Source organism: Mytilus galloprovincialis, chromosome 5 (assembly GCF_965363235.1).
Source record: "Mytilus galloprovincialis chromosome 5, xbMytGall1.hap1.1, whole genome shotgun sequence".
Classification (NCBI taxonomy): domain Eukaryota; kingdom Metazoa; phylum Mollusca; class Bivalvia; order Mytilida; family Mytilidae; genus Mytilus; species Mytilus galloprovincialis.
The window spans coordinates 12,690,576-12,716,244 of record NC_134842.1 but is presented as its reverse complement, the minus strand read 5'-3'; the positions used below and the strand labels follow the sequence as shown (position 1 = coordinate 12,716,244).

The 25,669-nt window shown below is 32.1% G+C and overlaps 1 protein-coding gene across 6 annotated transcripts in view; it reads right to left on the bottom strand.

Annotated features, from left to right (window-relative positions):
- Nucleotides 1-12,048: 12,048 nt before the first annotated feature.
- The window catches only part of LOC143075172 (uncharacterized), a 63,044-nt gene continuing 49,423 nt past the window's right edge, over nt 12,049-25,669 (bottom strand). For all 6 annotated transcript variants that reach the window (XM_076250503.1, XM_076250504.1, XM_076250506.1 and 3 more), the window contains 11 exons: nt 25,498-25,605; nt 23,880-23,987; nt 23,351-23,458; nt 21,724-21,831; nt 21,181-21,288; nt 20,362-20,469; nt 19,682-19,789; nt 17,746-17,856; nt 15,162-15,266; nt 14,446-14,572; nt 12,049-13,296 (listed from right to left, as the gene is read on the bottom strand). In XM_076250503.1, coding sequence (XP_076106618.1) covers nt 13,134-13,296; nt 14,446-14,572; nt 15,162-15,266; nt 17,746-17,856; nt 19,682-19,789; nt 20,362-20,469; nt 21,181-21,288; nt 21,724-21,831; nt 23,351-23,458; nt 23,880-23,987; nt 25,498-25,605 — 1,262 coding nt within the window. In that variant the 3' untranslated portion in view covers nt 12,049-13,133. The remainder of the gene's footprint in view (nt 13,297-14,445; nt 14,573-15,161; nt 15,267-17,745; nt 17,857-19,681; nt 19,790-20,361; nt 20,470-21,180; nt 21,289-21,723; nt 21,832-23,350; nt 23,459-23,879; nt 23,988-25,497; nt 25,606-25,669) is intronic.

The window sequence follows — 25,669 nt, the reverse complement described above, 5'->3', positions numbered from 1 at the left end:
CAATTTTGTAAAATAAATTTGTCATAATCTTTTACGGTTGCGAAGGAGATGCGCTAACAAGGAAAACAGTGTTTGGGGAGATAACTCCTACAAAGAAAAGTATTCGTTTACGCAGGGTAAATTTCAAAAGTGCATAAACTGTTCGATATCATATACCAAATATCTAAGCGACATATTGCGAAACAAATGTTTATCGCAAGAACAAAATTAGGCGGAAGAAAAAAAAAAATAAATAATCAGAAGAAAAACAATAGGTCTTTCCACAGAAAAGTGGAAAGACCTAAATATAGTTAAAAGAACACGTCATACATTTCATGCGTTCAAAGCGCTTATCTGGATTCACCTTCATCAGGAACGCTCAAAGCCGAATATTTGAAAGGCATGGATATAAGAACCGAAACATCGAAGAGCTATCTCACCAAATTGACACGATTGATTACAAAACCATATAAAAAATATCACGGTTAGTATTTATATTGTTTTTATCTATCTACTGAATCCAGCTGATCGTTATATTAACATAGTTGAAACAGTTGTCCCCAAAATAGCCCTTAATGATAACTATTCAGTATGTATGACGAGGAAAATTAACCAAAAAGATATGCATTGGACTTACGACATAAACAAACAAGATATCGATGTTTTAAAAACTTTGATGAAAACAAGTTTTTGGAAGATTTAAATAAAACAAATTTTACACAAATAGAACGCATTATTGATGTTCAATCTGCCATGGATATGTGGTATCAATTATGTTTGTCAGTAATTAACAAACATGCGCCCATTAAAGTGAACAGAATAAAACATGCAAGGCAACCAGATTGGCTTACAGATGAGGTGAAAGAAGCTCAGAAAAAAAAAATTGTTTACCAAAGCAAAGGAGACTGGGATAACTTCCGGTATTGGCGCAATAAATGTACAAATTTGATAGAAAAAACTAAACAGTTCTATTTCAAGCAGGCAATAGAAAATAAAAAAAAAAACTTAAAGAAATCTGGGCTTTACTGAAAGATTTAAAATCTAAAGTTTAAAATGAAATTCCATCTACCGTGACTTTCAGCAATAAGAATAGTTATCAAAAATACCAGGATTACAATTTAATACGCCAGACCCGCGTTTCATCTACATAAGACTCATCAGTGACGCCCATATCAAAATATTTAAAAAGCCAAACAATTACAAAGTTGAAGAGCATTGAGGACCAAAAATTCCAAAAAGTTGTGCCTAAAACGGGTAAGGTAATCTATGACTGGTATAAGAAAATCCAAATTTTATGGAAAACCCAAAGTTTTGTAAACAGAAAATTTATAAAAATGACCACATTTTTGATATTCATGTCAAGTGTTGACTACTGGGCTTGTAATACCCTTGGGGACGACACGTTCACCATCAGTGCCATCGACCCAGTGGTGTAAATAGTTATCAAAGGTACCAGGATTATAATTTAGTACGCCAGACGCGCGTTTTGTCTACTTAAGACTCATCAAATATGATAATATACAAGATAAAGTATACAAATTTAACTCATACTTTATAACAATAGTTGTTTTACAACTAATAAAGCCTTTCAAGCAAATACATTAAAGATAAAATGCCCCGTATGTTAAATTCAAGATTCCATTCATCAAAACGAATTACTTTCTAAACTAGAAACGTCCAAAGCAACTGGCCTAGATGATGTTGGCTTATTTTTCCCTAAGATATCAGCAGACGCTTTAGCAAACATACCAGAAAACTACAGGCCTTAATAATATCAATAGCTCTTACTATATCTAAAGTATTTGAAATACATGTTGATCTTTATCTGTCAAAATATAAAGTTTCTACTAGTATTAAAAAGTGTTAAGATGTAGTATAATTGATCAAAGTAATGAAGTACTGAACATCGGATGACCGCACGTGCAGGTGGGCCCAAGCACTTGTTTAAAAAAAATAAGAATCACAACTCTATTCCTGAAAGTTAGGTTTAGGTACATAGATATATTATTTTGAGACAAGTTTGTGTGTGAATGATGAATAAACGACAGGGAATTCAACCTCATCGTAATGAGTATTATATTGTAGTGATATAATCATTTGTTATCAGTATACCCTGTGTTTTTTGTTATATATATTATATCAATATTTGTATAACAGTTATATATTTTTCATCAATTTGTATATCATTTTATTCATTTTATGCGTTTGAGCTTTTGATTTTGCAATTTGATTAGGGATTTTCCTTTTTGAATATTCCTCGGAGTTCAGTATTTTTGTGATTTTACCGTTTTCCATAAAACAAAACAAAAGGAAAGTGATGTACAAACAATGTCTAAAAAAAATTTAAATATATAATTTTGACAGTTTATATTCGGACAACAATAATTTTCAACAGCTTTTATTTATTTAATTTTTTGAGTGAAACAGATAAAGATATCAACCTTCGACATTGAATATTTAAAAAAGGTTTCTTTGTATAGCTCTTCAATATCAAGGATGGAATCTAATTTCTCAAGTCATTTTTTACTAACTGTCTACTTGATTCAAGGACTTAACATTATCGTCCTAAATAACAGGAAAATTATACTATTTTTATAAACCAGGACGAGTTTTAGAAAGTTAGGGGGAAAGACCCCAAACATCAATACAAAAAAAAACTCTCAGTAACGTTATATTGCCTGTTTAAAGTTACAGCAACACCAACCTCTCATAATACGATTTCCGTAAAATATCGTAATATGACTTTTATGACATCCTTTGCACATAACTATTTGCAAGTACTAGAATATATTATTTGCAAGTACTAGAATATATCTTTTATATAATAGTAGGGTGGTCTCTAGATATGCTAATAATGTAAATAAAAATTTCAGCTATTAAGAAATGTTTTGTTGGCAAACTAAGACCGAGAGAAACACAATAATTATAAGAGAAAAACAGTGGAACTACAGAAACAATGAACTACAACCAAAGCAAACGCCATCATACATGTATAGAAATCGACTGCAGGTAATAACCTACTTCCATATTCCTGACTTGATACAGGACATTTTAAGGAAAAAAATGGTAGATTGCACCTGGTTCATTGCTTTAGCCTTACCTCAATCCGCTAATATGACAATGTTACAGTGACATCACTACTGAGCAGGAATTAATACAGAACAAACAAACGCAAAGCCACTCAGCACAGAATAATACATACATAAATGATATAACTGTACATTACAACAGTTTACGCAGTTAATGTTCAGGTCTTTATGTTTTTGAAGTACACTAATATTACTATATGAAAATACCATCAATAACAAAATATTCTTAGCTTGAAAATGCGTTTCCTTGAGAAAAAAATCATCTGAAAAGTTACACCAAAGGCTATTTGAAATTTCCTGATGCTTTGTCAAAGAGGGACACATATTCGCATTTACACATCTATTTAAAACCAAATAACTGCAGCTTTAAATAATATTTATCAAATCAATTTCATTATAGATAAATAGCAGACATTGCAAAGGTGTACAGAACTGATATTTAGGGCAATCAGTCATAGAATTACTAAGAAATTCTTCTTTGAAATTATTTTTTCATTCAGGAAATTGGCTGAAAATCGTTGTCTGTTTTTCAGTCCTTTACGGTAGGTTCTTACATGTAATTTTGTCTTCGTCATTAAAATTGTGTATAAAAAAATCCTGTGCAGATAGACTAGTAAATACGGAATTGAATTAGCGCCACACAACTTTTTTCTTCCTATGTTTGCGTTTTAACGCAAACCTTGGTGAAATAACGCAAGCCTTTCCGTTGTAACGCAAACCTTTGCGGAATAACGCAAACCTTTGCGGAAAACGCAAACCTTTGCGTTTTATCACAACCATTTGTGTTTATCTTATTTCTTATTCAAGATTCAAAAGAAACTGCAGTTATTAATGGAGGAGGCTGGTTTTTTTTTTTTTTTAATTTATTACCTTTTTAGTCATTGTAAAGTAAAATGCTTGAATATTTAGAACATATATTGGACTAATAATGAGCAGAACAATAGATATAAGAAGATGTGGTATGAGTGTCTTCAACATGGAGCATTGGCTCACACCGAACAGCAAACTATAAAGGCCTCCAAATTGATTACCTTGATACTACTAGTATACATATTACAAAGAGTAAATTGAAGTTATACCAAAGAAAATACAAAATCTACCCTGCTAAATATATACAGCTATAACCGAATATAAATATACTTCCAATGTAAGCTCTCGTTTGCGGACTGTGTAAAATTGGTTAGATTCAAACAAGCTACCCTTTGGCAATAAATATATAGAATGGAGATGTTTTATTAATAAAAAAAAATATTATTCGAAAACCACAATCGAATAAAACAAATAAACAACAACTCAGCACATTATAATCATTGTTTACCAGACCAACACGTATATGCAAGTAACAAACCAATGCCCGAAAGTGGAATATCTAAATACCGAAATAAGTCGTCTTCAATAGCGAACATGCCAAATATTCAACCGAACTTACAAAATATTGAATACCGATACACGTCGTATAGCAATGCAAATTAACACTTGGCAAAACAGTAATACTAGTCTTCAGAAATAGGTCACGTTCCGTACTAATCAGACCATACGATGTAGATGGTAAACATAATCTAAGACGGGATAATAGTGTCGTTAATATAAACACGATGTGGTATGAGTGTCAAAGAGACAACTCCCTATCCAAGTCGAAAATATCTAAAAAGTTCACAATATATATACGTTAAAAGTACGGTCGTCAACACGCAGCCTTGTTTCACATCAAACACCGAACAACAGTCTACTGACTGCGGACAGTAGCATAAAAATACAGAGAGTTTAAACATTGTAACAGGCGCCAACCTTCACCCTTACTTTTTTAAAATGTCAACAATTAATTCCTAATATAAAAAAGAAGATGTGGTATGATTGCCAATTAGACAACTATCCACAAAAAACCAAAACGACGCAGACATTAATAACTATAGGTCACCGTACGGCCTTCAACAATGAGCAAAGCCCATACTGCATAGTCAGCTATAAAAGGCCCCGATAAGACAATGTAAAACAATTCAAAAGAGAAAACTAACGGCCTTATTTATGTAAAAAAATGAACGAAAAACAAATATGTAACACATAAACAAACGACAACCACTGAATTACAGGCTCCTGACTTGGGACAGGCACATACATAAATAATGTGGTGGGGTTAAACATGTTAGCGGGATCCCAACCCTCCCCTAACCTGGCACAGTGATATAACAGTACAACATAAGAACGAACTATAAAAATCAGTTGAAAATGGCTAAACTCATCAGATGGACAAAAATACAAGTGGACGTGGCCGGGTAATTATAAATCCCGACACAAAAAGACACAATGAACAGATCTGAGAGTATTCGCAGTTATCTGACTGCTACTTCAAAGCCACTAACAACTAATAAAAAAATCATGCATCTAAGACTAAACTATCAATCCGTACACATCCAACATCCAATAGATTTAGTATAAAGACGTCATAAACAGCCAGAGAAAAATATGACCTTCTGCAATGCCAAGTAACAGGTATCGACAGATTGTAGATCCATGAATATGTATATGTGTATGTCTATAACATACTAGTAATATTTAGTTTAGCTTTGAACTATTTGTTAGTAACTTCTAGTTCTCTCTGATCACTGTCTTTTTTTGTTGAGAGGCATGCGATTCCCTGCCAAGTCCGGTCTGTGTATTTTGTATCAAGCTGAACACTTTTCAATGGATTTCTATAATGCGTTCTTATGATGTACTGGTAGACCATAGTTCCATGTGCGGGGATGCTTGTAAAAATGATTTATGCATTGCAAGTGCATGGTGGACACTGTTTTTAATAACGTTTTCTAATAGATCGGATTTAAGAAGGTATTCATATTTTCCTGCGTTTGTTTTAAAACATCCATTTTTGCATATCGTAAGAATGGTTGAAAAGTATCTACGCATGAAAGAGGTAAAATAACTAATCTCAAAGGAAAATTCAAAACGAAAAGTATTTTATCAAATGGCAAAACCACTAACATACATGACATATTCTTGAATAGAGTAAACTCATAAGCATTATCTTAATTGAAAAATCGTTGATCAAACCAGATTTGATAGCTTGATAAATCTCTCACTTGTATGAAAGTAAAATAACTTGATTTATACGGGATCATAACGTTCCAACAGTTCGTGTCTTCAAAGTGATCCTGAAGCCTGCAAAAAGTATCTCTCCATAAAAGACAAAACGAATGTGTTGTACAAAAAATGTATGAAACTATTTCTAAATATATAAATTTGACAGTTTATATTCGAACAAATATGATTTTCACCAGCTTTAGTAAAGTTTACAATATTTTGAGTGAAACAGATAAAGATATCAGCCCGTCGACTTTGAATATGTAAGTCAAGGTTTTTATGTATAGCTCTCAATATCAAGTATGATATCGTCTGTCTGAAGTACTTTTTTTTATGGGTAACAGGAAAATTGTACTATTTTTATAAAACCAGGACGAGTTTTAAAAAGTTAGTGGGAAAACCCCAAAACATCAATACAAAAAAAAAAACCTCAGTAACGTTATATTGCCTGTTTAAAGTTACAGTAACACCAACCTCTCATAATACGATTTCTGAAATATATCGTAATATGACTTTTAGAACATCCTTTGCAAATAACTATTTGCAAGTACTAGAATATATTTTACAAAATTGTCAATAATCCTACATGTCTCAATTTGAAATTGATAAGAAAGCGACTACAATATATTTAGTGGGGTTGTCGTTTTATATGTTTTTAACGTTAATAAACGGCTACTGGGAAATATTTTGTTGGCAAACAATGCCTACGTATTTAAAGAACATTTTACTATTAATAATAACCACAATAAACCTATTTCTCGTATCAAACATAAACTAAAAGAACTAGAGAAGGAATTTGTTTTTGTCCCGGCCGATAAAGCTGCTAATAATATTATTATTGTTTGACGTAAATTTTACATTGAGGTTCTGAAAAAAGAAATCACCAATTCACCAACATTCCAACTGACTCCATTTTCAGAAATCGACATCTGTAACAAACATAAACTTTTAGCTACCGCTTTACAAGCAGAACCAAATACAATGAAAGTCCCAACTATGTATTGGCTTCCGAAGCTACACAAAACACCTTACAAATATAGATTTATTTCGTCTTCAAGCCATTGTTCCACTACTAAATTGTCTATTGTTCTTACCAGCACACTTGGTACAATCAAACACCTGATAATAAATTGTTCAAATAAGGCCTTCGAAAATAGTGGAATTAATTACTTTTGGAGTGTCAAGAACTCGTTGGAAGTACTTAATAAATTGCATGCTTATATTGGTGATTTTGAATCTGTTCAAAGCTTTGATTTGTGTACCCTGTATACCACATTGCCTTACATTCTCAATAAGAAAAAAATCACAAACCTAATTAAATGGACATTTAAAAAGTCAGAATTTGAATATATATGTTCAAACTCTTTTAGGTCATTTTTTAGTAGCAATAAACAAAACAAAAAAACTATGAAAATTGGACATGCTATGATACTATATATGCCCTTGAACTTTTGCTAGATAACATTTTTGTTCGCTTTGGGGATTCCGTATATCGTCAGGTTATCGGAATTCCAATGGGGACTAACTGTGCACCACTTATTGCGGACCTGTTTTTGTATTGCTATGAGTTACAATTTATGACAAAAATAAGCAAAGACCCATCGAAACAACATCTGATAAACAAATTTAATAATACTTTTAGATATTTGGATGATATTTTGGCTCTCAATAATGACGACTTCAGTATGTATACTAAAGAAATTTATCCCGTTGAACTTACTTTAAATAAAGCTAATACTAACAATGACCACTGCCATTTCCTCGATCTTGATATCTATATCACTAACGGAAAACTGAATACTAAAATTTATGATAAAAGAGATGATTTTTCATTTCCTATCGCTAATTATCCATTTTTAGATGGTGACGGTCCCTTGTCACCATCTTATGGTGTTTATATATCTCAACTTGTACGATTCGCTCGTGTATGTAACAATGTTTTAGATTTTAACGTGAAAAATGTATGTATTACTGAAAAATTATTACAACAGGGTCTTCGATATCACAAACTAGTCAAAACATGTATTAAAGTTTATCATCGGTATAAGGACATCACTCGTAAATATAGATCAACATTCACACTTCTTATACGTTCAGGTATTTAACTTCCAATTTTTTATGAAAATATTCTTTATAAAGCACAAAGGTGTCAGTATTCACCTCAGAAACTAACAAAACCTTTGAATAGACTTATTAAGAAGGGATATAGTTACGATACTGTTGTCAGGTCATTAACGATTGCATATTTTGGCGTTAATATTGATTCACTTATAGGGTCTTTGCATCGGAACTAAACACATTTATTCAAAAACCAGTTGTTGGCATGACACGGGTTATGTTCTTCTCATGTATGTTATGATGGTATGATACTAAACCCCTAACGGGAAGGATTGTGCCTGATGTTCATATGATGAAATCATAATCTTTCAGTCAGTTTAATTGAAGTTTGGAGCTGGCATGTCAGTAAACTGCTAGTAGTCTGTTGTTATTTATCTATTATTGTCATTTTGTTTATTTTCTTTGGTTACATTTTCTGACATCAGACTCGGACTGAATTTTAATGTTCGTTTTGATATGCGTTTACTTCTCTACATTGACTAGAGGTATAGGGGGTTGAGATCTCACAAGCATGTTTAACCCCGCCGCATTTTTTCGCCTGTCCCAAGTCAGGAGCCTCTGGCCTTTGTTAGTCTTGTATTATTTTAATTTTAGTTTCTTGTGTACAATTTGGAAATTAGTATGGCGTTCATTATCACTAAACTAGTATATATTTGTTTAGGGGCCAGCTGAAGGACGCCTCCGGGTGCGGGAATTTCTCGTTACATTGAAGACCTGTTGGTGACCTTCTGCTGTTGTTTTTTCTATGGTCGGGTTGTTGTCTCTTTGACACATTCCCTATTTCCATTCTCAATTTTATTACTGTTTATTTAATTTCAAACAAATTTTCAGAATTGTTTTGATTTTTAAGGACGTATGTCATGAGGCAGCCTCGATATATATATATATTCAGAGTACTCTTTTTTATTTGCTATCAACTATTGCTACGGGTATGGACCGCCATATTCAAATAAATGGTTGAAATGTGATGTAAAAAGGGTAATAGGCTTTATTTGATTAAGCAAAATAAATTCCTGCCAAAAACTAAGACCGAGGGAAACACGTCAATTATGAGAAGAAAACAACGAAACAACACAAACACTGAACTACAACCAAATCAAACGCCAACATACATAGAGATTGACTGTAGATAACAACCACCATATTCCTGACTTGATACAGGTCATTTTAAGAAAAAAATGGTGGGTTGCACATTGTTTATAGCTAGCCAAACTTCCGGCTTATATGGCAATGTTATAAATACGGCTAAAATGACAACACTACGGAGCAGGAATACAGTATAAAAAAATGCAAGACAACTCATCACAGAGAAATACATATCTATATGATATATAGTATAAAACAAAATTGAGAATGGAAATGGGGTATGTGTCAAAGCGACAACAACCCGACCATAGAGCAGACAACAGCCGAAAGCAACCAATGGGTCTTCAATGTAGCGAGAAAAGCGTCCTTCAGCTGGCCCCTAAACAAATATGCAAACTAGTTCAGTGATAATGGACGTTATGCTAAACTCCGGATTGTACACAAGAAACTAAAATTAAAGTAGTACATCATAACATGTAAAACGTAGAATAACAACAGACACATCCCTTGCATGTAATACAGCACATCAGGATACCCAAAACAAAATATAAAATGCGCGTAAATGAATGGATCAGTGCAAAATTATGATGTATTTGTTTTTGACGTTTATATTACTACCGGTAATTAATTAATAATAAAAATATAGATCTGTTTGATTTACACGTACAAGAAATCAAATTGGGATTGAGTTTGTAAACGTGTTATTTGATGTTTTTTCTAACCATAAAAATAATATACAGACGAATCACGAGTAACTCAACTATACTTACAAATAAAAAAGACATGACATAAGTGAAATGTGCGGAAAATAAAAAATGCAAACCACAAAAAAACAACCCAATCAGACAGCACAATCTGACAGCAATTCAGCACATAATGATCTATCAGACCAACACGTATATGAAAGTAATAAAGAAATGCCCGAAAAGTGGATATATAAAAACCAAATCAAATCGGCTCAAATAGGGAACATAAAAAAATATCCAACCGGACTTTAGAAAAAACAAGAAACATAACAAATAAATACATAAATGTTGAAAAAATAAATACCGAGACACGTCGTTTAGCTACGCAATTTCACAATTGGCAAAACAGTTATATTCAGGAATAGGTCACGTTCGGTACTAATCAAACCAGTAGATGGAAAACCACAAGCTAAGACGTGATAACAATATCGTTGTATGAGTGTCAATGAGACAATCTCAATTCAATTCACAATATATAAAAAGTTCACAATTATAGGTGGAAGTACGGACGTCAACACGGAGCCTTGGTTCACACCAAACAGAAAACTATACAGGAGCCTGTAATTCAGTGGTTGTCGTTTGTTTATCTGTTACATATTTGTTTTTCGTTCAATATTTGTAATTACATTAGGCCGTTAGTTTTCTCGTTTGAATTGTTTTTCATTTTCATTTCGGGGCCTTTTATAGCTAACTATGCGGTATGGGCTTTGCTCATTGTTGAAGGCCGTACGGTGACCTATATTTGTTAATTTCTGTGTTATTTAGATATCTTGGGGTGTTGTCTCCTTGACAATCATACCCCATCTTCTTCTTTTCTTTTTTACAGATATACAGACCAACATAATTAATATAAAACAATTAAAGCACGAAAACCAACGGTCTAATTTATGTATAAAAAATAGAAACACACTTACAACCGAAAGCCACTGGACAACAATAAAGTCATTAGTTGTATTTAGCTTTGAACTAGCTGTTGAAATATGATTTAACCATTCAGATTCTTTATGTACCAGTCATAGGTCAGAAACATGTCAGTTTAGTGGTTCCTGTCTGTCGAAAATTGTTTCATTCTTTATTAGGCTGTTGATTTTTTCCATTAAATTTCTTCATATATTTCGAGTCGGTGCATTTTAGAGTCCACTGTACAGTATATGTTTTTTCATTGTTGAAAGCCGAACGGTTGCTTATGATTCCGTAAATGTAATCCAATTGAACTTTTGTCGATAGCTGACTCAATGGGAATCACCTCGTGGCATTGTGGGTTTTTGTGCTATTTAGAATACGGTGCGTCATCACAGTTTCAATTGAAGAAGCATGCAATATATGAATTCATATATGACGTACGAAAACATATGATCGGACTATACTACATCTACTTTTTTATGACACTATTATCCACACCTTAACATCCAAAGATAAGTAAACGACTATAAACATTGAGAGAATTTGCCAAAGTTTAGAATATTCGAATCATTTGCATCAAGCTAATGATTGATGGTTGATTGTTAAACTTTCAAATGCATAATTATCATTTGCAAAGTAATTTAACATATATCAAGTTTATATATAGTAGTACTACGATTAATTCTAAGTTATATCTATAACTGGTAATGTGAACGTAACACTAGTTTACCCAACAACAACAAATCATGCTTGTTCAACGTCAGTTTATCGGAATATTTTAATTATGGATCTAATCCAGTTATCTTGTCCGTACGTTGAGTATCTTTTGTTCGATAGCACACCTTGACTGTGCAGTATAAAGGAAGATCAATATTAAGCACGATTGTGCAGATTTTTCTTGTATACAAAAAAGGCTTTGCGAAAGAATATCTTAACAAATTTTTTATAGCTCCCAAATGTTATCAATGTAAAATCAAAATCGGTGTTCTGTTTTAAAAATATTGGCCCCTGTGATGCTATATATTTGGATGCTTAAATAAGTGAAATAATCAAGAATATTTGTTTTTATACAAAAACGATGATGAACAAATGTTATGCACATGATCATATGTCATAACATTTATTTAACAGTATTCAATAAATTGTAAACTGCAAATCAAATGAATACTTTATGATTAATAATTACTGAAGGAAAAATCTTCATTCATTCAATCACAGCTATGTGTACATTTGAGTGAATACAAGCCGTTCGTTATATATAACTGAATCATATTATATCAAATTATAACATGACATTTTTCATATCAGCTAAAGCAAGGTTTAATATTCACCGAGGAATGATATGCGTTACGGTCGTGGAGTATCTACCATCTCTATATTTGATTTAGCATTATGTTTATTATAAACAAAGGATGATTCGTTTCAGTAAGGGAAGATGATAATGTCATATACACGATGAGCCAAGCCTCGGTTTGAGGAGTAGCAAAAAAAGATTAACTTGGTAAGCAAAAATTAGCCAAGTACTTTCTCTACGTTGAATTTGTTTTTGAATTATTACGTTACTTATATATTGAAAAATAAGTACCTTACACATCTATGCATACTAGGAAACAGCTAGCGTGAAATGCACATCAACGTTACATGAATGCTAAATGAAACATAGACATCTTGTGTGTTGCCCAGTTGTCAACATTTCGGTATTGACATGAATATCAAAAATGTGGTCATTTACAAAACTTTGAATTTTTCGAAAAACTAAGGATTTTCTTACCCTAGGCATAGATTACCATAGCCGTATTTGGCACAACTTTTTGGAATTTCGGATCCTCATTGCTCTTCAACTTTGTACTTGTTTGGCTTTATAAATATTTTGATATGAACGTCACTGGTGAGTCTTATGTAGACGAAACGCGCGTCTTGCGTACTTAATTATAATCCTGGTACCTTTGATAACTATTGATTACTATTTCTGTTCCTCAATAGTATTGATCTCCTAACTATTTACAAAGATATACTCTATTTATATATACATGTATTTTTTTCATATTGCATTCTTTCATGATATTTATCTAAATGATCCTAATGTATATACATGGAAGTTGCAAAATGTATTTCACAGTTTTATCTCCAAATGTTAATAACACTGAATTCCTACGTCTTCATGATGTCCACAATTATGCGTTCCCCATCCACTATGTGTACAGCTTCGTAATGAAGATTCATATCCCTTGCATGCCAAATCATCTAAAAATATAGTGCCACTTCCTGATCCAGCAGTATAAGATGTCCCTGCTCGACTAGAAACGAAACATATTAAATAATCATAACATAAACGTCATTGATAATACACGGAATAAGTAATGACAAGGCAAAACAAATGCAGCTTTAAAACATATCACTGATAGCATGAGTTAGTAATTAATGATAATTTTTTATTCGGAGTTATGGGATGTCAAATGGTATTTAATTTGAAAAACAAAAATATTGAAATATTGAACAGGAACATTCTCATGTTCAATTTTCAATTTTATCATGACTGCATGAGATTATAATTAAGCCGTTATCTTCGTTTTCTTCGTTTGTTTAATCAAATAATTCACGTAAAATCCTTATTTGAAATGGAATTTAACTCAAATAAGTAGTTACGTATTTATTGTCTTGAAGTAGCATCACAAGATCATATACAAAGCTGAAATTATGTAGTATTGCTCAAAGTCAGATAAAATGAAAAGAGAGTATGCAATAGATCGTTGAAAAATATGGAGATAAATTTGCCATAAACACTAAATATGAATGTGGTATAATTTTCACTCAAACAACTATTTTCAAACTAAGTGATAAACGCGTTAACAATAACAAGATACTGTTCAACCGACAACAAAAGCCAAAATCATCCCATGAAGTAAGCCATAGATATATTTATGCATAAAGGCATTTGCCGCAAACCGGTTGAAAGTTTTTAAGGAAGGATGTAATAAAAATAATTCGTCACATTCTTAATTACAAATCATTGAATAAATGTCATAGACAGGAAATCATTGAGAAAAAAGTCCGAATAAATGATAAGAATACTTGTTCTGATTTATAGATTGCAATGAATTACCGTGATTTCGTAATGAAATTTAAAAACCCATACTTTTATATTTGAAAGAAACTTAATATTATCCTTTGACGTCATATACCAATAGGAACTGTCATGACGTTGTCCATGACTGCATCAGAGTAAAAGGAAGAAACAGATATAGTTTTTTGTATTTTCTGCCTTTCATGCATTAAAAAAAACATTGTCAATGTATAAAACAGGTTGACTGATAATACAAAAAAGTGTCTTGTTATTAAATCTAATGCCCCTTTGGATTTAGCAAGACTTGAATGGTGACATCAGCAGGTTGTGTGATGACTGTCTAGCAATATATATTTTATTTCTAAAAATAGCACTGGCATACCTGAAACCGAGATTAAAACATGCAACTTTTGCATCGTTTGCATCAAAGGCATCGTCACAAACTGTGCCCCATCGGCTGTTATAGTACACTTCTAATCTACCACGTTTTTTGGATCCCACAATACGTACTGTAAATGAAAAACACGATTCACAGTCCCAATGCACATGAAAGCTTTTCAAGATTTATGATGCCTTTTCTAAAGATGGTTTCAACCAGCAATTAATTCTTGCATTAACAATAAATTGAATATGTCAGTTTTCTGAAGTGGTAGAAATAAATAAAGTAAAAGAAATATTCTAGATCGTCCAAGAACGGTTACTTTTCATCAGGCCATTTGAAGAATTGTGATTAAATTAATTCGGAAAATCTGTAAATTTTAACCTCTTGGCGGCACAAAAAAACTGAATGCATAATTGTAAGCGCATTTTCTATCTTCGGAAATATCTATACCAAGTCAAGAATATGGCAGTTGTTTTTCATTCTTTTGATGTATTTGAGCTTGTGACTTTGCCATTTGATAAGGATTTTCCGTTTTGAGTTTTTATTGAAGTTTAATATTTTTGTATTATCCATTTGCTAATAGTTATTGTTTGAATCAAAGGGAAAACGTTGTAACAGATAACAATGTGTTCCGGAATCCGATACATTTTGTTTAAGTTCTTTAATCAACTATACTAAAAATGTGTACTATTATTAAAAGGCAAATAACACATTACTTTTGCATATATCTAAATTATATCCACCGGGGCACAGGCACCACGCAGTCAAACCATTGTGAACACAAGGACCATATGAGCACGACTTATAATAGCACGGTGTCCCTGAAAATCAATATATATAATACACTTAAATCATATCAAAGGACTATAGATAGATCATTTTATTGTATTTTCCTGCAAAGCAGTTTTGCTAGGTCAAAAGGGTAAACAGTTATTTGAAAAGAAACTAAACAGAAACTGTCGAAAAACCAGTTTTATTTACTTTCTTGTACAAATCGAAATATCCGAGTCAAATTCTATTTTTTCAATGTTCGAGTCGTCCAAAATTGCCAAAATTTGCTTAGATTATTCATGAAAAACACATTTTTGTGCATTAAAAGAAATCTATGAGACAGAATTTTGAAATAAAATATTGGAAGATAGTTTTTATTATATGTTTTTCGAAAATAAAACGAAAAAATGGTGTAACCGAACTTGTTTTCTTCCTACAAGTAAAAAATGAAAACAATTCCTATATGTTCAGTATATATTTTATACTAAAAGAGTTATCTCCCCTTAAATAGCTTATTTGAAAAATTAATTCTAAAAGCACAAGTATTTTTTAAAACATTTTCGATAATGCAATCAATAAAAAAGTGTTCTTTATATAAATAAACAGTGTCATCAATAAATTGCAAATCAGTCTCCAAATTTGCAGATTTGGTCAAAGAACTAGACCGATTTTTCAAATGGCGGTATACCCCTGAACCACCTTAAGCGGTTTTCCAACTAATTACTAAAATGTTTTCCTATATTGTGATATAACATTGTTATACTATCCCAGGTTAAGTGGAACATTGAGCACTTTCAAACATGTTTAACCCCGTCAAACGACGTATGTGACTGTAGTTCAATAGTTCTTGCTGGTTCATGTCTGTCCTATTTGTTTTTCGTAAATTGTTTATTGATAAATTATTCCGTTTGAGTTATATCAGTGAAGTTGTCTCATATTTGTTATATCACGGCATTTTATAGCTGATTATGCGGATGAGGTTTTCTTCGAATTGTTGCTTACAATTACTTACATGCACTCATGCGAATTATGTTTGAAAATTATCATATTTGTGATCACAATACATCTCCTTTTATTTTATAACGACACAGTTGCTGTTCATTTACTTTAGATAAACTGTCAAACAGTGGGTTTGAAATTTGTATCATGCATTTATAAAACATACACTACCGTGCCAAAAGTGAAGATAATTTAATGACGTCATGTTGAATGCGGGTTGGAAGTAACAACTTCTAAAGCCGTTTTCTCTGTAAATAAGTGGAACTTTATGCACAATATGAAAGTTTTGACGAAGGTCATTGACCTGGTACGTCACCTGAAGTTTGAAATCGTCTGCTTTATTTACATTTCGTATAGTTTTGAGAATGGCCCCAAAACTCAAGGAACTGTCATTGTCTGAGAAAAATGCCACTGCAGCATTACATAAGGCTGGTATGAAAGGACCTGACATTGCACGACAAACAAGACATCCACCTCCAACAATTTATAGGGTTTCGAACCGTTTCAAAGGTCCGGGGAGTTTAGAAAACGAGGAGAGAAGGAGGGCCAAATCTGCTAACACCGCGGGATATTCGCAAACTTTTCACCGCTGTCAAATCGGACAGAAAACGTCCACTGCTGTTTTTAATGAATCTAGGGAAGAACCAGTATCTAAGCGTACTGTTCACAGAAAATTGTATGAGGAAGGGTTAAAAAAACGTGTTGTAAAAAAATCCATCAGAATTCGTGCTGCAAATGTCAAAAAGGCTGGCATGGTGTAAATTGGTCAGGCACAAAAATGTGGAAGATTATTTGAAAAGGGTCATATATAGTGATGAATGAAAGGTGGAAATTGGAATGGATAATCCTGTTTTAGTCTGGAGACGGCCTGGTGAGGAGTGGCCTCCTCCTTGCTTAAATCCTGGCCGTGGGTCACGACTGAGTCTGATGATCTGGGGTTGCATTACCTATAAATGTATTGGTACTATTACTGTTGCAACTGGTAATACAAATGCTTTAAAGTATATTGAGATTGTTGACAATTTTGTTTGGCCTGTTATTGCTTGTCATTTCCCTGCTGACAATTACATATATCAAGATGACAATGCCCCGGTTCATAGGGCCAAAATTGTGAAGGATTACTTGGAACAAAATTAACTTCATGGTATGGAATGGCCAGCACAAAGTCAAAACCTTAATATTATTGAAATTATGTGGCGTAAAATTAAAATTGCACTGCAAAAACAGGCACATAACATCGATACAAAGACTCAAATGGAGACATCAATTCGTGACATATGGACAAATATATCCTTAGAATTCATAAGAAAACTTTATAATTCAATTCCAAGACGTTTGAGGGTACTAATAACATGAATAAGGGCAAAAGGAAACATCACAAAGTATTAGGTGAGTTCAGATCATTTTATTAATATAATTACAAAGGTTGAACTGTGACAGATACTTGACAACTGTATGTGGCGGCCATCTTGGAATTAGCTTCACTTTTGGCACAAGTCTTTAATTTGTCTAAAATACAAATTTACTTACTTTCACAGCGTGTTCCGCCCGTTCCTGGAGGACATCTACACGAGAACCTACCATTGCTTGTTGCTGTACATGTTCCACCATTGACGCAAGGGCTCGACATACATGGTGTCACTTAATTGACAATATAATGATTATAATCTTATTGACATATGCAACTATATCAAAAAGAAGATATGAAATGATTACAAATGTTACAATTATTCTTAAGATGTTAAAGTAATCAACAATGGATGACAGTACGACCTTGAGTAATGAGCAGAGCTCATATCACGTAGCAAGTTATAAAAGTCACCGAGATAACAAATATAACTTAATTCGAATAACAGACGAGTTACGCTTTTACGAAAATAAAAACGTCAAACAATTATTATATCTCTTAAATCCCGACGAAAAAGATTAAAAAAAAAGTAGAATTGTTTTTAAAAGAGAACTATATATTTCGGGAATATTAAACACAAACCTTTTGTGTCTACACTATTGTCAACAACAAACTTTTAAAGTTCAAATGCTATTGTTTATCAATATATTAAATGTGGTTCCTATAAGAGAGGCAAACAATACCAAGTACATATTCATAGGTCGAAAATCGAAGATATTGTCAAACCAATAAGAAAACAAAATATATATAAAGACGGATAACAGTTTTCATAACACAACTTTAAAAACTAAAGAATTTTGGATGAATTCGGATAATCCAGAAGGGCTAGGAGTAAACATTCTTTCAATAAGCTACATTGAGCTTTGCCGGACACTAAGTCTAAACGTCACAATCGGTATTTATACTTATCATATGTTTAGTTCAAAATACAGCAATTTTGTATATCTAATAAAGGTTTTTTTTCCAGTCTGAAACACCTATCCTGTATCGCATAACCCGTATCGCATAGCAAAACCCGTCTCGCATACCTGGCATGACGTCACAATTCGAATGATGTCAACGTTTGACCTATAGCGTTCAGTTGCTGTATTTCCTGGCATAGGAAAAAAATGAGTTTTCACTAAAAAATGTCCTATCATTTCTACTTAAATCGGTATTTTTTCCAAAAAATAATACCCATGGTCTTTAACATATATTGAGAATGTAATAAGATTATAGGGGGCATTACGATGTGGATATTAAGTAAATAAGTATGTCTTTAAAAAAACCTAAGTCAGCTGGAAAAATACAGGAACATCATAATAGAATTGAGAATGGTAATGGGAAATGTGTCAAAGAGACAACAACCCAACCATAGAGCAGACAATAGCTGATGTCCACCAATGCTAGCTTATAATTTTAGACGATTTAAAAAAATGGATATCCCATGAATCTGATTCTATTAAAATATTTGATAAACAGAATAATACATGGCAAAATCCGTATCGCATGCTGTATCACCACTCGACCAATATCTGCATTCGGGACCTTCACCCTCGGGACTGATATTGGTTTCTCGTTGTGATACAGTATGCGATACGGATTTTGCCATGTATTATTCTATATATATATCAGACTACTATACTGCTATCCAACGATAAAAGAACGTGAAAACTTTCGTTAATGAGTTGAGAAGAATGCCACATCAAATTGGTTAATCATATAAGGCTAAAATACAGTTTTAAAACATAATTCAGTGACAAATTTAATGAATCTACCGTATCAATCATGCTAATTCTGGAGCACTGATTACTTGTTCCATTATTTACTCGAAGAAGTGTAAATCAGAAAAACGGTATCGATCCTGTGGTAGACATTTATTGTAGCAGTTCAATTTGATAGATTCATCGACATAAAAAAGTGGGTTACGATGTTTGTAGCAACGTCGAAATTGATTAAATTATACTTCAAAGAGTGGGATCTTATTTGACAATTTTTCGGACTATACAGGGTTTGTTTTCATGAACATATTAAAAACGTATATTTTTATATCATTTGAAGTGAAAAGAAGTAGATAACCTTCACAATATGAACCGGAGTATCCACTTCCACATCGACATCGACATGTTGATCCAGTTTTACTTTTTGTTCCTCCATTTCTACATGTTAATCTGCTGCATACATCAACTATCAATTACAATATATTATAAAGAATTATTTGTAAATCAGAACTTTTGTATATAACTAATTTAAACTGAAGTTAATTTATAAATACTATGATGTAAATATCATTTTTACGGTTGAAGAAAGAAATTTCATCAAACGTCGAGATATAAAAAGCCACAAATAAAGGCAACAGTAGTATACCGCTGTTCAAAACTCATAAATCCATAGACAAAAAACAAAATCGGGGTAACAAACTAAAACTGCGGGAAACGCATTAAATGTAAGAGGAGAACAACGACACAACTTAAAATGTAACACACACACACACACAGAAATATTCCTTTCTTTTGGAAATGTACTGATGCTGATCATGAGTCTCTAAAATACATTCGACATTTATTTGGAATACGTTTGTTGTGTTGTCTTTTTTATGATATAAATTAGAAATGCCTTAAAAGTAATTTTGGACGGTAGATCATTTTATTAAGTTATCATCATGTGTTCTTCTTAAACTGATAAAACACGTCAACATTTCAGTGAGTTGAAAAACAAATGCTAATGAAAAAAGCTTCACTACATGATAGTTATAATACCTTCGCATTGTTTGCCTGAATATCCCGACTGACATACACATGCAAAAGTCTCATCAGCGCTAAAGCATTGTCCTGCATTTCTACACGGACTACTAGCACATGGTGTAACTGAAACAGACAAGATAAAAGAAAACAGTACAATGCATTAAGGTCCTATTTCTGTTTATTCCATCGAAGATAAATTATTATATATTTTAAGACGAAGATCACCAAAATCGTTACTTGTCTTAAAGTTTAGATTATTGGAGCCGAAAAAGGCAACAGTATTATATTGCTGTTCAATAGTCATAATTCAATAGAGAAACACCAATCCGCATATCAAACTAAAACAGAGGGGAATATATCAACAGTTAAATTTCTCAAACATAAAATAGTTTATTTAGTTTTAGGCATGTACAAGCATATACACAATGATATAGTAGACTTTGTTAATAGGCGTAAAGGCAAAATCGAACATAGACCCTTACCTTGACGTAATACCACACCGATTAGATGTAGCTATTGATTCATTTATTAACCGTCTTATACCATGCATTAGCATGCATTTTCTTACCTTTCCGGAACACCTGAGATCACCCCTAGTTTTTGGTGGGGTTCGTGTGGTTTATTCTTTAGTTTTCTATGTTGTGTCATGTGTACTATTGTTTGTCTGTTTGTCCTTTTCATTTTTAGCCATGGGTTGTCAGTTTAAATTCGATTTATGAGTTTGAATGTCCCGCTGTCATCTTTCGTCCCTCTTTCAATTGATGACATACCTCTGGCATCGGTTATTTTTGCCATAAAATTTTTGTATATAAACAATATTTTATAATGAATTACCATCACATGTTTTCCCAGAATATCCAGTACGGCAACTGCAAGCGAAGTTACTATTTGCCACAGAGCAGCTACCGTTGTGTAAACAAGGATTGCTCGAACATGGTGTTACTAAAATATAAAAGCTCACTTTGAGGATTTCTAATGCCAAAATCAATGTAAGGTCAATTTTGTCTGAGGAATCCTCAATTTTTAAATACCTTCTAAATAAATAACCTGAAACTTTGGTTATCAAATATTATTTTCTAAACAAAATAAAGACAGAATAAATTTACCGGAAATATTTTATTCAGATTTCTCATATAGTTTGTAAAAGAATATATGTTAAGAATGTTTATTTTTCTATACATTCAAAATCCCGTGACGTCCTTAAAGTATGTTCCACTTTGTAATCAATAGTTGTTAGAAATTGTTCAAACAGAACACACATACAAACAAAAACATACAAAAAAAACCCAACATCACTAACTAACAAAACAAAATCACAGAGAGCTGAATAAACTTAAATTTAAAAGCAGCCACTAAATCCTGCGTTTAGTCCATTACCTTCACAAAACGATCCAGAAAATCCATCTCGACATGTACACTGGCATGTTGTACCCGAAACAATTTTCGTTCCTCCGTTTTTACAAGTCAAACCATCACAAGGATCAACTGGGAAAGATATTAAGAAAACCATGAAGGTATCAGTAAACTAACGATGCACTAGTATAACAAATCGATTAAGAATAGAAAATAAAAGTTAAATTGAAATTTTATGCAACTGTCATTAAAGTGTGAGGTTTAGCTAGCTATACAACTAGGTTTATACCATCATTTACACATGCGAAAATGTCTGTACTAGTTAGGAATATAACAGTTGTTATCCATTTGTTTGATGTATATGAGCTTTTGATTTTGTCATTTGATTAGGGACTTTTTATTTTGAATATTCCGGTACATTTTTTTTAGTTATTTTACTTTTAATTCAATAATTGAAATAATTGCACGATCTTCTGAAGGAGTGATAACAGATACATACACAGGTTTAGCGGCTAGTTTATGTATGCATCCACAACAATATATCGATGTCACAACAAAACATAATAAATAGTGAGATGCGACAACATATTTCGTATCGGTCAGACAATTGTTGATATGATGGTTAAGATTATGTGGTGTCTCAAATCTTAACTTTGTTTCAAATGTAATATTCAAATGCTATGAGACTGGACAGAGGAAATACAACTGCTGATAAATTCAAAGTTGACGAATAGAAAGTTTAAACTATCCCATTCGTCATATATTATAGTTTTCAGTCGTCAATTTATGTCAATTTCAAAGAAAGATCAAGATTAGGAACATAACTTTGCAAGTAATAGTATTTGAATGTACGGTGAATTAGTTTTCTTTTTGATGATTTTGTATTATTTTACATATCGTTGCCATTTATATTATAAAGGCACAAAAGATTAAACGAACGAACAGTAAGATTCAACGCAGATACGCTAAATGCTTATGACCTTCTTGTTGGATATGTGAGGTGTGCTTCCACATCAAATACAGGCAATTTAACACATAGAGAACGATTCCTTACTAAACCAATCAACTTATCATTCTAAATTCGGAATTCAGTCAGAAAAAAACTGTAGGTTTCTTTCTTTGGTGACATGAATGGTATATTTGTTAAAATATAACTTTGCAAATTGTATGAAACATAATCATTATATCAATTCAATTCAAAAGTATTTCTTTGTTTAACGAGTTTCAATTGCCGAATATATTGGTCAATTATATATGATTGGAAGAACGATTTTTAAATATTCAGGCCTTGAACATCTCTAACGTGACATTAATCGCAAAATATGCATCTATTGTAGTACATGCTGAACCGTTAATGTTAATCAGTTATAATTTAAAATTAGTTACAAATTCAGATATAATTACGAATCTTTCCGTCGTAACTTATAATTCAGGACAGAATACACCAATTTATAAATCTTTTTATATATCATTATGATTATACCAATATTTACTAATAAAACGTCGTTCAAAAATAATTCAACGAACTTGAACTACTTCGTGTAAAGTGTAGCAAATATCCCCCCTTTTTTTTACCTTTCTCATGGGTTGGCTCATATACACTGTCACTGATTACTTTAATGATTATTTAAAATAATTTTCATTATTGTACCTTCACATCGTATCCCAGAATATCCTGTTGGACAAACACATGCATAGGTTCCATTTGCATTTACACAATTTCCAGAATTTTCACAAGGACTACTGCTACATGATGTCACTGAAGCCAAGTCGAAAAACAGATAAGTAATACGATTTCTACATTTAATTCAGATGCATGTTTTGGCTGATACATATTTCTTGTGATATTTATTCTGTTATCAAATTTGCATTAATGCTATCCCTCAAATCATCAAATTATTTTATAGGTTTTAGTTATAAACGTTTAAATGAACAATAACGGTATTCAAATTACGTTAATTTGTTCCGAAATTGAACTTACTGGATAATGCTTATGTAATGGGCAATTGCCTACTCTCATTTGCCATCATAACATTTGCATTTATATCACGAAAAGCAAAAAGCTGAATTTATATGTTAATTCCTTGAAACCGTTATCATGAGACTCTTTGACTTTTAATCTTAAATTTAATTATGTCTACTGTCTGCTTTCAGAATTTTTATATTTTTGTTTAACTTACCTTCACACAATATGCCAGAAAATCCATCTGAACAATTACAACTAAATCGGTCTCCTGATACAGAACAAATGCCCCCATGTAAACAAGGCTGGCTACTACAAGGCGTTTCTGTAAAGAAACATGAATAAAAAAAAAAAAAAATCTTTTTTAAGCTAAAAAGATACAGTTAATTGGAATTTGCATATGACGTTTATATAGTATCAATTTTATAAGTCATCAATGTTAATATTGATATTATATTTTTTGTATGGTGATGCAGCAAAAAGTAAAATCTCAAAAATACTGAACTCAGAGGAAAATCGAATCAGAAAGTCCCTGATTTGTTGTAACGAAATCCGCTATTAATGATTTACGAGAAGTACATAGAATACGTTCATAGAAATAAATGTCACCACGTGTATAGCGAACGAGTTGTTAGAACTAAACACCATAAGATAGTCCAGACTTGGTATAAAATCATATTTTTGGTTTCAAAAATGTCTCTGTCGTAACTGATCTAAAAGTCAATACAACAATTTAGTCAATATACTGTGGATTGTATTCTGGAAATATAATTGTAATTGAGTAAAGTTCAAATTTTGTTTATTTCCTGCCATGATCGAAGAAAATGCATATAATTTATATAGTGATTGTGTGTTACTCAGAATAAGAAAAAATCTCTAGGAAAAAATAAAAAACGTCTCAGTGAATTAAATTGTAATTTGAACTTAATTTCTTAATCATTTAATGCCTCTCTGTTTGAAAGATAAAACAAACTATGTTCTTATGGTTCCAAATTGCTATAGTTCTTGTCATCTATCATTTTGAGCGTTGCTATCTATCTATCATTATCACCAAGTGGCCAATACTTTTTACTGCTTCACCAAGATGAATATCATCATTGAGATTAAGAGATAATCAATTGGGAAAGATAATAACACTTGAAATCCACTGTTTGTTCCATCTTTAGTTGTATGTAGTGTTTTGCGACCTGTAATGTCTTAGCCTTAAGACTTGGTATGAAAGGAAATATTGTTATATTCGATATAAAAACAAATAAAACTATAAAAAGTTAACATAGCAGTAAGTCATTGTTGGTACCATTTACTTGTTATTTGGACGTTACATTGAAAAAAAGCAACGCGACGTTGTTCATAATTTAAGCCTTATGTGGTTTTGTTATCGAGCATCGTAATGAATTGTTGCATAACTGAACATCTGCCGCAGTAAAGAAAATTTGTTTCGTTTATGCTTTTCCCTTTGTTTGTCCATATTCCATATTCTGCTATTCAAATATGTTGTACTCTACCATATCTTAAGAGACTGTTGTTGTTAAGATTCATTTGTGGTATAGTAATATATGTACTAGCAATGCTATGGATTTGTAAAATTATTTTTACTGTCGACATGTTTAACAAACTAATAAAAATATGTCTAAAAGAGGGACGAAAGATACCAAAGGGACAGAAATTAAACTGACAACGCCAAGGCTAAAAATGAAAAAGACAAACAGGCAAACAATAGTGCATATGTCAAAACATAAAAAACTAAAGAATAAACAAAACGAACCCCAATTGCAAATGTCATACACACCTTTAACCATATATATATTTTGATATTGTTTTTTCTGTTAAAGTACCTTCACAATGTTTGCCAGAATATCCTTTGGAACAAAGACATGTATAGCTTTCGTTAGTTTTTAAACATAACCCCGAATTTACACATGGATTACTGCTGCATGGTGTCACTAAAAAGACATAAAAAAGAAAATTGTAAATCAAATGGATAAAGTTTTAACGTCAGATTTTTTT